Below are 13,969 nucleotides of genomic sequence, written 5' to 3'. Positions count from 1 at the left end.
CTTGTCCACTTATCTTGCAGCTATAAGTTCTGTCATAACTATGCGAACGGGCGTCAAGTTAACAAAAACACCAGAGTTCCGAGCGTTCCGATTGGAGGATCAGAAACGGAAGTTTCACGCTCCAGCCTGGGATCTAAATATAGTGCTCCAACACCTCACTAGTGAGGCTTATGAACCATTGCTATCTACATCGTTTGAATCACTGACCCACAAAACCTTATTCCTGTTAGCACTAGCTCACGGCCGCCAGGATGTCAGAGATTCAATGATTGGATTACTGAGAGAACAGCTTTGATGATATTCATAACATCGGCTCATCTGGGACTTAACTGGGATTTTATAGCGAAAAACCAACTGCCAGGTCAACCAGACAGATTATTCCACGTCCCAGCTCTCTCATCCATGCTTGGACCGCGTGATCACGATGGATCTATCACTATGCCCAGTGAGGGCACTGAAAATATATCTCCAACGATCCAAACAGAGCAGAGGGAAATTCAAGAGATTATTTATCCCTATATCTACAGCTACGCGGACGGAAGTCTCGCATTACTACAATCTCTATCTGGATCAGAACTGTCATACTCGTGCCTACAAGGCTGCAGGACTCGACCCTCCAAGAGCTTCTAATCCTCACGAAATTAGGCTAGCCTCAACTCTCGCTCTACATGGGAATTGCTTTCGTTGAATACCATAATGGAGGAATGTTTCTGGAGATCCGATATGGTGTTTGCCAACCACTATCTGAGAGATATCACCACCGAGGACGTCTCAGGTATCCACCATTTCGGTCCCATGGTCCTCGCTCAACAGTTGACAGTTCCATGGAGAAGATAAGTCAATCTTACAGATTTTATACTTATCTGATAACAGTACTAATAGCTACATGCTATCTATATATTTTGCTTAAGTTTAATTTATTATCTTAAGCTCAGTCCTATGGTTTTTATATCATACTATATATAAGCTTAGAACTCCTAGGAGTTTTGCTACTATATATATGTTCAGCTTAAGTTTCATGAATCCTTAAACGCAGTCATATGGTCATATGCATAAATGTATTAGCTAACAAACTCTAAAGAGTTGGTTACTATTATACAGCTTAAGTTATAATTATATCTTCAGCACAGTACTATACTATTATAGCTTAAATATATGCATATCTTAAGCTTAATACTTTGGTTAATTTATAAAAGTATCCACTATAAACTCACAGAAGTTTATACTATCACATTAATAGCTTCAGCTTACATTAATGTTGTATATACTTTTATCATATTCAATAAATTGTAATAACCTTTATATGGCAGCTTATAAGTTAAACAGCAGGAATTCATCAGTTCAGTGCCTTTATGAAGTTCCCATAGGGTTATTACAATCATCACAGTTTAAATCACTAATTATTAAAATCCAAAGTATATATATTCCCACCTCCTGTTCCATTGGATTCTACAAGCAATAAGCATGAGTCAGGATAAGGAAAAATATGAAATTTTTAGAGTAAAATTAATATTTTTTACTTATCCTGACTCATGAAGTAAGCCCTCCCGTCCTCCCCACTTAACACTTTGGATTTCTTCGGAAAAATAAAGTGTCGGGCTCGAAACATAAGGAGGGAGTGAGGCACGTGGGTGGAGGTGGCGCCCTCGTTCACGCGCTTGTGGAAGGGAGGTAACTCGTGGTGAGTACTAATTAGTGATTTTTTAATTGAAGGGAACTTCAATTGGGAGATACACGTGTTCCACTATGTTCGCAAGAAGAAGAAGACAAGCAATAAGCATGAGTCAGGATAAGTATAAAATATTAATTTTACTCTAAAAATTTCATTTTTTTCAGATGGTAAGAAAATGACATTGCCTCGCATGAGCGAATAAGAGAAGACGTTTTTGTCAGTACAGACGTTAAATTTGCAATTAAACGTCACTAGACAAGATTATTTACTTTTTCAGTTCTAATTTTTTTTGCTAGGTATTGTCTATTGCTAGGTCAAGTTCGGGGGTCGGCTTATCTACGGTAATATTCGGTAATCCCAAATATAACATATATTACATTTGACAACTTTCTAAATGACATTGTGTTCATTGAATTCGGTAGCCTACGTGTGTCAATACCCTTTTTATTTGAATCCAATAACCTTCATTATGTGAAGTCAATACTATGTGAAGTCTGAACTTGGTTGAATTCATTACCCTACAAAATGTGAAGTCAAAACCTAGTTGAATTCAGTACCCTACATAATGTGAAGTCTAAACCTCACCCATTTCAGTATCCCTTTACAATATAGCAATATCTTGTTGAAACCAGTAACCCAACACAGTGTGAAGTCCCTTATCCCCACACAAGGTATATTTCTGATGATGCTGCTGTATTAACAGCTACCCACTACACACAGTCCCTTGTTCATGTCATTGTTTCTTGTACTAGGAAAGACGAAGAGACGGGGAAGGAGAATGACGGTGATTCCAATGAGTCGGATTCCTTGGAGAAGAACTGTGGAGACTCTGACAAGTCCTCAAGTCCAGAAGTGGCCAAGAAAAGTACACGAAGTTCATCTCAAGATAAGAACTGTGCTGAATCTCAGTCATCGAGTGAACACACGAGCAGGGGAGGTAGGGGTGTAAAAGTTGGGACTAAACAAACAAGACTCGATGACTTTAAAGTGAAACTTTCCCCTACTAAGAGGGGCAAGGATTCTGTGAAAAAGTCTCTTGTGAATGGTACAAATAAAAGGACTGCAAAGGCAGGTGAGGGGGACAGTAGTGAAAGTGCAAAACATTCTCGGAAACGTCACGGGAGTTCAGAAGAGGATGTGCCATCAAAACGAACACGAGGCGCGACCTCAGAGGACGTTGAATCACAGAGAAATACTAGGGCAGCAGATACAAAAAAATCAAAAGGGACAAAAGATAAGAAGTGAGTTAGTTAGATGTGACAAGTATATTACCTGTATTTATCCAAAGTGGCTTATGAATTCATATCATCTCAAATGTGGGTGATTCCAGTGTCAGGTTTGTGATTTATGAGATACCGCAATGCCATTCATCTCAAATGAGTTGCTAGGAACTTGTTTTAAATGGGAATTAAGTTAAGGTTAAATGTATGTTTTGGTTTACCCTTTGACAGAGCTATAAGTTGTAAGGCAACACTAACAATGTAGATGGTTTTCTCAAGTGCCTAATGCCCATGTAACTCCATGTTGAATGCTAAGTGTGTGCTGCTGGTGGGCCTGTATGGAGGGCCAGCTACTGCCTAGTGTTATTCCTACTGGATATGCTCACTCTTCCTCTCCCTCAACTTTGCCAGTGGTGGTGGTGGGAAGAGCTATAACTGTGACATCAGTGAAACTGACAGTGTGTCCCAGGAGGGCTCAGTTTCCACGCCAGGAGGAGCTTCACCACGGAAACGCAAAACCTCGTCCGCATCTCCTCAGCCTTCTGCTCAGGTTAAAAGGTGAGTGTTTTTGTTACCATTGTGCGAGTATATTTAACACGATGATAGATGTGGTCACTCAGCTAACTAACCGTATTCCAGTGGCTGTTTACGATTTGGTAGCATCACTGTGAGTGTTGAGTCACTGTTGAAAACCAAGGTACTGTCTTCCGAAGTAGAGGAGAACATGTTGATGCTGAATAATACTTGTCCTGGTGTGTTTTATGAAACTTCAAGTGTAGTAGAGTGGACCCATGAATTCCATCACTGTGAGTGCGGACAGATTTGGAGAAAAGGATGTAAACCTGACCCAAAGTTTATAGTCAGCCAACTCAGGGAAAGAGTGATTTATCTAACTATTCAATTATTAGTGTTATGATACCTTTTAGTGAAATAGTAGCAAAGTGGTATGAGAATAATTCAAAGACAGCCAGCAAAGCTAAACCACCTGTAGCTTGCAAGCCCAAGAAAGTCTGAAACAATATTTCACATTGTTTCATACACATGTTTCATGGACCTTATGGAGGGAGGTAAAATATGTCTTGCTCTCGTATGTCTCAAGGTATTAGGGAAGTGATGGGCCGTGGCTGCTCTGGTGGTTCACGGGGGGGGCTTTAAAATATACCAGGGTCAGGGGGGCTTCCATAGAATATCCCAGAGTGATGGGGGCTTCTGTACAATTTCCCAGGGTGAGGGGGGGCTTCTGTAGAATATACCAGGGTGAGGGGGCTTCCATAGAATATCCCAGAGTGATGGGGGCTTCTGTACAATTTCCCAGGGTGAGGGGGGGCTCTGTAGAATATACCAGGGTGAGGGGGCTTCTGTAGAGTAGGATCAGAGGGACTCTTTTAGAATATCCCAGTGTCATAGGTCAGGGTCTCAAAGCTTTAATTCAACTTTCAAAGGCACAAGCATGTTTTTTTTTAGATTCTCCGTCTTTAACCAATGTTAAAATTCAAGAAGTGAAACTGTTCCAGTTCAGTCAGGTTTCAGGTGGTATCTAATATTGGTGTTCCTTTCATTCATCCATGTTTGACATTACCCAACTGACTTGACAGAATCAAACAGGCTCACTCCTGCTTCAGAAAATGTCCCCTGTTCTGACTTTTCTTTTTGTTGTGGTGGACAGCTGTAAAGACCCCCACAGGTGTCAATTCTTCTTCAAAGATGTTTGTAATCATGGCACAATGAAAGTACGTTTATGCTGCTAGGCATGTATCCTCGATAATCTTAGGGTATACGTTCCGATACATCTCCACTAGTACACTGGATGCATCTACGGCTCGACCCCATAATTTTATTACCTCCCCTTGCTGGCTTTTTATCTAGTCGCCAATTACCAATCACAAGGTTTCTATCATAACTCACTTTCGCTTCTTTTATCTAACTGATTAAACTTGGCGACTCAATTGTTGCAAAGGTACTCTGAAAGAGGTAGTAGGAGTTCTTGCATATATTTTTTTTGAAGGTTTCAGCCTGTCAATTTGTCTCTTTGATGTTTTCCCTAAATCTGAGTCGCGCAGTGAGCAAACCTTCGCGCCTGCAGCCACTATCTTTGACACTGGCAAGCTCGGTTGTAACAGTTGTTCTTATTGACTACTGTGAGGAGGTGGACCCAGCAAAGGGCGGTAATGCATCCAGGGTACTAGTGGAGATTTATCGGAATGTATACCCTGGAGATTATCGAGGATGCTAAGTATGAGGAGTCGTCATTGTTTGAATTAGGTCAACCAGGCACAATTTAATTCTGTGATGCATGTTATAATCCATGATTGATTAAACCAAGTGGCTAATTTGCATTTAACATGGAACTATGACAATGTTATGATGTACTTGGTTTAAATCGTCTGGGTAGGTATGGGCAAAACCCATTCCAAATTGGCTTATATTTTGAAAGGAGAGGTTACTTTAGATTGTTTTCATAACTTTGCTTTAAGCAAGTGATTATGTGTCTTCTTATTGTGACTGTTTGGTGCATGGGCTACTTGTCAGTGATGTAAATGAAGAAAATGTTCCTGTGTCTTGACAGCAGGTAGCAGTGAATGTTGGAAAGAACTGTCCTCAGCAGAAAGTGGACATAACGTTGATAACATCACAGTTCCAACAGGTTCTATTGTGTATGTCCTTGAATCTCAGATATTGATAGTTTAAGATTGGTACTTGTTTGGGCACAGGTCCCGTCTGACGCGCAGCAACTTAAAGACCCCTGACAGTGACCAGGAGATAGTTCCCTCTCCCACACCCAGTGCAGAACCACAGAAGACCTTGCAGACCAAAAAGCAAGAAACTGTGGCAAAGAAGACCAATGTTAGGAATGTGTGAGTAGTATCTTGCAGCAGAAACTTCCATGTAGAAAATGTTCTTGAAATGTGATTTGTGTACTGAGAATCCAGCTGCTTAAGAAGATTCTCCTATGATGCTACTTGTTTTGTGTGGTCAGTTGGCCACCTCTTCCCCTAAGATGCTACTTGCCTTGTGTTGTCAGTGGGCCAGCTCTTCCCCTAAGATGCTACTTGTCTTGTGTGGTCAGTTGGCCACCTCTTCCCCTAAGATGCTACTTGTCTTGTGTTGTCAGTGGGCCACCTCTTCCCCTAAGATGCTACTTGTTTTGTGTGGTCAGTTGGCCACCTCTTCCCCTAAGATGCTACTTGTCTTGTGTTGTCAGTGGGCCAGCTCTTCCCCTAAGATGCTACTTGTCTTGTGTGGTCAGTTGGCCACCTCTTTCCCTAAGATGCTACTTGTCTTGTGTTGTCAGTGGGCCAGCTCTTCCTCTAAGATGGTACTTGTCTTGTGTGGTCAGTTGGCCACCTCTTTCCCTAAGATGCTACTTGTCTTGTGTGGTCAGTGGGCCACCTCTTCCCCTAAGATGCTACTTGTCTTGTGTTGTCAGTGGGCCACCTCTTCCCCTAAGATGCTACTTGTCTTGTGTTGTCAGTTGGCCACCTCTTACCCTAAGATGCTACTTGTCTTGTGTGGTCAGTTGGCCACCTCTTCCCCTAAGATGCTACTTGTCTTGTGTGGTCAGTTGGCCACCTCTTACCCTAAGATGCTACTTGTCTTGTGTGGTCAGTGGGCCACCTCTTCCCCTAAGATGCTACTTGTCTTGTGTGGTCAGTGGGCCACCTCTTCCCCTAAGATGCTACTTGTCTTGTGTGGTCAGTTGGCAACCTCTTCCCCTAAGATGCTACTTGTCTTGTGTGGTCAGTTGGCCACCTCTTCCCCTAAGATGCTACTTGTCTTGTGTAAGGCCACTCTTCCCCTAAGATGCTACTTGTCTTGTGTGGTCAGTGGGCCAACTCTTCCCCCTAAGATGCTACTTGTCTTGTGTGGTCAGTGGGCCACCTCTTCCCCTAAGATGCTACTTGTCTTGTGTGGTCAGTTGGCCACCTCTTCCCCTAAGATGCTACTTGTCTTGTGTGGTCAGTTGGCCACCTCTTCCCCTAAGATGCTACTTGTCTTGTGTGGTCAGTGGGCCACCTCTTCCCCTAAGATGCTACTTGTCTTGTGTGGTCAGTTGGCCACCTCTTCCCCTAAGATGCTACTTGTCTTGTGTGGTCAGTTGGCCATCTCTTTCCCTAAGATGCTACTTGTCTTGTGTTGTCAGTGGGCCACCTCTTCCCCTAAGATGCTACTTGTCTTGTGTGGTCAGTTGGCCACCTCTTTCCCTAAGATGCTACTTGTTTTGTGTGGTCAGTGGGCCAACTCTTTCAAATGTGACCTTACATTTGGGGTAATTTTCAACTAAAAAATCATCACTTGTTCAGTAGCATGTTCAGTCAGCAAAAAGAGGATTCATGTCAATGTTAGGGATGCCACGATACATCAATACTTTTTCTAAGACGATACAATTATCGATACATTCAAAACTGTATCGATATTTAGTTTTGAAAGTATCGGTTTAAATGTTTATTTATCGTTTACAGTTTGCAATTTGTAACATGTTTTTTGATATGAGAGTTACAAATGATTATTTTTCAAACACAAAGATGGGAAATTAGAACTTTTTAATCTCTGAGAATCATGAATGTTGATCTTTTCATGGACAATTATGAAATATGAAACATTAATGTTCAAAATGTAACTAAATTTACGCTATCATGCCGTGAAATTGTGATACGTATCAAATCGTGAAACTTATGTATCCTGACATCCCTAGTCAATGTATTCCAATGTATCTGTTGTTCAGTTTAAACTTAAACATTGTCATATAGACAGTGTCATAATGTATGACACTGCAGTGAGTTGATCACACTGTCACGTGACTTCAGGCGGCGAGCAAAGCCAATGTCCAATGGTACCTCTGATGGTGAGGACACAGCAGAGACAGACTCGCCATCGTCACCGCCGCGGAGGGTTGCAGCTCTCGCCAGGGCCGTCCAGTCAGTGGGAGGGGAAGATGCTGAAGGAGGGGTAAGCAGCTTGGTGTCCTCGGGATTTTCTTCCACCATTCACATACACATGTGATGATTCACTGTTTTAACTATATCCCATGTTTTCATAAACATTATTAAATATACAGAGATTAAGATCACCATATGTATGTGACTTGAACAAACCTGGAGTACCAATCTGACACTTACAGCATATCTTACCATTCTCTGTTGACTGAGGTGTATGTAAATAGTGTTGGTGGAATCATGGCTGCTGTCCATAACTGGAGGGTGGTGGGGTAGCCTAGTAGTTAAAGAGCTCACTTGCCGAATTCCCATATCCGATTCCCCTCATGGGTTCAATGTGTTAAGCCAATTTCTGGTGTCCCCGGCCGTGATATTGCTGGAAAATTGCTAAAAGTTGCATAAAACAAAACTCATTCACTCACTCAACTGATCGTGTCAAACACAGCGTCACAAGAAATACTCTACACTTTGAATGAAAATTTGAATAAAATTATAATACAGAATACAAGCGTGGATCCAAATGAACTGTGGACCCTTCTATTTGACTTCTGTAAATCAGTACACCCTGGTTGATATGCTATGTGGGATGATGTGAAGATATGTGCTTGTGGGGATGATGATGTGAAGATATGTGCTTGTGGGGATGATGATGTGAAGATATGTGCTTGTGGGGATGATGATGTGAAGATATGTGCTTGTGGGGATGATGATGTGAAGATATGTGCTTGTGGGGATGATGTGAAGATATGTGCTTGTGGGGATGATGTGAAGATATGTGCTTGTGGGGATGATGTGAAGATATGTGCTTGTGGGGATGATGTGAAGATATGTGCTTGTGGGGATGATGTGATGATATGTGCTTGTGGGGATGATGTGAAGATATGTGCTTGTGGGGATGATGTGAAGATATGTGCTTGTGGGGATGATGTGACGATATGTGCTTGTGGGGATGATGTGACGATATGTGCTTGTGGGGATGATGTGAAGATATGTGCTTGTGGGGATGTGAAGACGTGCTTGTGGGGATGATGTGAAGATATGTGCTTGTGTGGGGATGATGTGAAGATATGTGCTTGTGGGGATGATGTGAAGATATGTGCTTGTGTGGGATGATGTGAAGATATGTGCTTGTGGGGATGATGTGAAGATATGTGCTTGTGGGGATGAGGTCTGTATGTGTCAGGTTGAGGTAGTTACAGAACATGGTGTTCACTGTTACTGGCCCCATCCAATGGCCTGTCTCCCTGTCACCACTGCTTACTCTTTCATAGGAAATAACATGTATCTTATTTTGACAGGTTCGAAGAAAAACACGATCCAGGAAGAAATAGGAGTGCACAATCCTGGGAGTGATGCTGTGTTCTTCTGTCCTGTGAGCCACCGAAGCATCCAGCAAAGCAGCATGGGGGCATACACTTGGGGCATACACAAATCTGCAGGTCTGGCAACAAGCAACAAAAGTCCATTGTACAGATCTGTCATGATGAAAACAAATTCTAGGCTACCTGTTGCTCAGCACTTGACCATTTAAGAGTTACATTTGCAAGTAATGGATATTTTCTCATTTGAAAAGCTTCACTTCTTATGCCAATGGCAGATTATTTCTGTAGCTGAACTTGAAGGTACTTTCTGAAGGCTGATACTGAAGTTTGGTCTGCACATGGAATAGTGTGTACTTTTTCCAATGGAACCCTTTGCTGTTCTAGTTTCATATCAAGTTGTATGCATTTTATTTCTTAGTGAAATACTTTCCTATCAATTGACCAAAATGCTAGACCTGGCTTCTCGATGACTCATGAACTGTTTATTTATGCTGTGTTATATCTTGAAGTAGCAATACAAAACAAATAGCTTGTTTATTTCATATATTCATGAATCTGGAGTGTAGGTCACCTGAACAAGCCATCTGTTTGATTTATGCAAAGCCAATAACTCACTATTGTGATACACTTCAAAACCAGACACAACTCACCACGTGTTTCCTGTATAATGGCCCTGTATGAAGTGGGCATCATCTTCAGTTGATTCTATGTTGACACCAAGTTGTTACCGAGTTGAGTTGTTCACCCCTGTTTCATCACGTCAGTACCACTGTGAATAGTACATTATTTTATAATTTGTCACATCACCTACTGTTTTGTAAATGGGATCAATTGTTTTGAAGAATTCCATGTCTGCTGACACTGAGCCCAGACATTGGGTGAGGGTTGCAGAGACACCCGGATGTGTACAGTATTTGGGGCAGACGATGTTGAGTCTGCGGTTGTGAAAACAGTTTGTTAAATACTATCATTTATTTTGAGAATTGAAATGTAAATGTGGAAAATTGATTAAAATGTGTTCTTTATTCACGAATGTGGTTGTTTTTGAAGTGCAGGCTTCCTCCTCTCCTTCCCTCACTGCTATGGAGGGATACAGGTAGGAAGGTATGACTGTAACCAGTACAGATTCATGTTACAGACTCAGATTCTGTCATGCAGTTCATGGCGGCTGTTGTAGTGTGGGGCAGTCCTCATGAAAGTGGCATGAATAGGCTGATTGTCTCTGTTGCCAAACCTTATCAATTCAAGCAGGAAGTCGTGCGACCTGGCACAATTGTCAACAATAGGATGCTGCAGAGTTGTCTGTGACAAGGTTACATAATTTGATAATAGAACATACTGTGTAGGATCACTTTGTACAAGAGTGTCAACCTGGTGAAACAGCAGGCAATGGTAATGTAGCAGTATTATGCTGCCTCGAAGAGTGTTACAATGTTCGGGCATTGTCCTGCTGCAGAACACGACCAGGAAGGATGTCGTCCCGTTTTCGTACCCCATCATTTTTCAAGGAACAAACAAGATTTATGTTTTCGCATTTGTGATGCCACACCATTCCATTCTAACTGACGGGGTTGAGTAACTCAAACGTATCCAAAACGTTCTTCAGGGCGCCTGCAGATCTTAGTCACGAGCCCTACTGTAGAGCTTGCCCAGTTGAAAGTTCGACAATCTGTGAACAGAACATTGTCTTGTCTTCTGAACCTCGCATGTTTTGAGCCAAGACAGAAGGTAACTTGGGTGCCAGAATTTGGGGTATGGTTGGCGTGACTCACAGGTGATGCTCAGCTATAGATCAAGCCTCGAAAGAGATGATATTGTGTGTCAGTGAACGTTTGGTTTTGCACCATTCCTGTTTGCAGCAAGTCCAATGTCCGTCGCGGGGGCTCTATGTTATGGTTATATACGGTAAACAAGTGTTTTCAAGAGCAGCTGATAACTGGACGAGATCGTGACGTCTCGAATATATATGGAGAGATGCATTATTAATGTAAACCTACTTTTATTCAGCATATAATGAGCATTGTTAAATTGCCCTATGTTTATATTATATTGTGACAATAGAGGAATACAAAATATTTTTAATACCAAACTTGAATACACCTGAGCTGAAAACCTCTTTTGGGGATTTGTCCTACATTAAAGAAAGACATATACATGTATATAATTTTGAAGTAGCAAAACATCCAACGGCATGCACTTCCACCTTACATATACTGGACAAAGTAAGTTAGGGATATTGGTATTTTTATCCCCCGCAACGCGTTTTGCGGGGGTATTAAAATGGACTCCGTCCATGCGTCCGTCAGTCCGTCCGTCCGTCCGTGCACATTTGTCTTTTCCGGAGCAGAACTCTAAAACCGTTCACTATTTCTTCACCAAACTTGGCACATACATGGATCTGGTGGTGTACTGGTGCCTTTTGGTAGTTTTGGAATTCTGAATTAAATATTTTTGGCGTTTCCATGACAACAAGTTTGACTTAGACTGAAATTGGTGGTAGTGCTCATTCTGGAGCAGAACTTTCAAAACCTTTCAATACTCTCCTTCCACTTTTCTATATACACACCTAAATATTTGACATAATCATAACTCGTAGACATAATCATGAAGAGTATTTTGCCATTGCGGGGGATATTGATGACTTTGTCTTCTTGTTATGATTGATATTGTATCGGTGAGTCGGATGAGGAAGACGGCGTAGACGTCGATCCATCTCGTCCCAAACATGCTCTATCGGGGAGAGATCCGGTGAATTTGCAGGCCAAGGCAGTAAGTCAACGTTGTGGTGTTGCAAGAAATCCATAGCAACCCTTGCCGTATGAGGGCGGGCATTGTCCTGTTGGAATGTTAACCCAGGGCCATGACGTTGAAGAAAAGGAATTGCCACAGGTCGAAGAATCTGATCCCTGTAGCCCACACCAGTTAAGTTGCCCTGAACAATCACCAAAGGAGTTCTTTGGCGCGCTGTTATTCCACCCCAAATCATCACGGACCCACCACCAAAGCGATTCCTCTCCAAGACACAGGCCTGAGCATAACGTTCTCCCACGCGTCTATAGGCACGTTGACGTCCATCACTATGGGAAATGTTAAACCTGGACTCATCTGTAAAAACAACATTTCTCCACCAAAACAAGGGTTCTGGCGGACATGATTTCGGCGAGCTTGTCGATGACGTTGTGTCAGGATAGGCCGTATGGCGGGACGTCGTGGTCTGATCCCGTGATGATGTAAACGTTGTCGAACTGTGTTGGGGTGGATACGGCGAAGTCCTGGGATGGTTCGGGCAGTCATCACTGCAGTCTGAAACCTGTGGCGAAGATGGGTCACCCTTATCCATATGTCCTGTCTTGGCGTTGTTACACGTGGACGTCCAGAACGTGGCCGATCGTAGACGTCATTTGTGTTCTGGTAGCGTCTCACCAGTGCAGAAATGGTGTTCCGGTGTCAGTGGAAATGTGCAGCCACTTGTCGTTGAGACATTCCCCCACGGACCATCCCAATGGCCTAATGACGTTATTGCAGACGTGAGCCTTGGCATGCTATGTTTCAATGGCCGTTTAATTTTGAACGATCGCAAGGGCAGGGGTTGAGCTTTCCAAAGTGACAGTATTGTGTGGCATTCATTTTGCTCTGTTTCTCTTTCCCGGAATGCACGTGCAACAACGTATTGCACGTCTCAAGGACGAACCCACTGCCGTCACGGAACGTGGCAGCACGATGCATGCATGTTGGATACATGTCACTAATCTCTGAGTTTAAATCCTTATGTGTCTACAGGGGCGGTGGGGTAGCCTAAAGTTACTGTCGGAAATCTTAGAAAATGCTTTTTAACCTTAATACTTTGATAAAGGTGATAAATGTACTATGTTGTCAATAGATCAACTCGCCTATAGTGTACCTAATTTTGTTTCAATCGATTTAACATTCCCATGCATTTAAAGGGCGGTTTACAGGAGAGAATATGGTACCAAAACAACAGCTTAGAATTTTTCCAGAGTTCAACAACAGAAATCTGAAATAGTCTTTACATTTATGCTAATAATACAGGTGGTGTAAAAATATGGAATCAACGTTTTTCTTTAACAAATAAATGTTGAATGTTTGTGTTACTTTACTTAATTATCGTTTCTTTATTGAAGAAATATTAATATAAATGTTAAGTCTTGATAAATAAGTTTCCGTCATGCATGCACATCTTTATCACAGCTGTCCGACTATGGCCAACTATTTGCATTCAATTGTTGCAAAGGTTTATAAGTTTTTTGTGCTTAAAAAGACAGAGGTAAACCTTTCATTAGTTTAGAAATGGTTTATTACAGAATCTTGTAGAGCTGTTGGTATGTCTTACCAACAAGTTTACAATATTGTAAACAAATCAGACAAGACAGGGACAGTCTCAAAAGCAAAACTGGGACGTTTGACAAGGGAGTACTTGGACGGGACGGTCTACAAACCTTATGAGAAGAAGAAGAATATATATATTCTAAAGAAGCTACGCTAATTGACTTCGTTAAATGTTGGCCAATGTTCACAACTAGATTAAACTGACCGAATTACATCCATATTTTTTGCAATGAAATATGCTGTTGACATGCAAACATTTATTCAAACGTTGCACATTTCTACACAATCCATCGATAAGATAAACCTGAAGTGATAGGATTCTTTCCAATGTACGGTAATTCGTATGTTTCTATTTCAAAACAAACACACACATACAAATGATCCGCCATATCCACGTACGTATACTATACGTACACATATTCAACATTTTGAAGAAAACATCTATTGAGATGGCCCTCGCCAGGATGTGTATCA

At 41.8% G+C, this 13,969-nt stretch overlaps 1 protein-coding gene across 3 annotated transcripts in view; it reads left to right on the top strand.

Moving 5' to 3' along the window:
* The window catches only part of LOC124270516 (sister chromatid cohesion protein PDS5 homolog B-like), a 68,039-nt gene extending 57,862 nt beyond the window's left edge, over window positions 1–10,177 (top strand). Inside the window, exons 31-35 of one of the 3 annotated variants that reach the window (XM_046705533.1) lie at window positions 2,425–2,913; window positions 3,304–3,450; window positions 5,604–5,747; window positions 7,698–7,839; window positions 9,125–10,177. In XM_046705533.1, coding sequence (XP_046561489.1) covers window positions 2,425–2,913; window positions 3,304–3,450; window positions 5,604–5,747; window positions 7,698–7,839; window positions 9,125–9,157 — 955 coding nt within the window. In that variant the 3' untranslated portion in view covers window positions 9,158–10,177. Of the gene's footprint in view, window positions 1–2,211; window positions 2,373–2,424; window positions 2,914–3,303; window positions 3,451–5,603; window positions 5,748–7,697; window positions 7,840–9,124 lie in introns of those variants that run through there. The other 2 variants (XM_046705534.1, XM_046705535.1) reach the window with 2 other exon arrangements.
* Window positions 10,178–13,969: the final 3,792 nt, after the last annotated feature.

Source organism: Haliotis rubra, unplaced genomic scaffold (assembly GCF_003918875.1).
Source record: "Haliotis rubra isolate DU_JTF1 unplaced genomic scaffold, ASM391887v1 Scf1520, whole genome shotgun sequence".
Classification (NCBI taxonomy): domain Eukaryota; kingdom Metazoa; phylum Mollusca; class Gastropoda; order Lepetellida; family Haliotidae; genus Haliotis; species Haliotis rubra.
The sequence above is the reverse complement of the archived record's forward strand: the minus strand, read 5'-3'. Positions and strand labels throughout refer to the sequence as shown.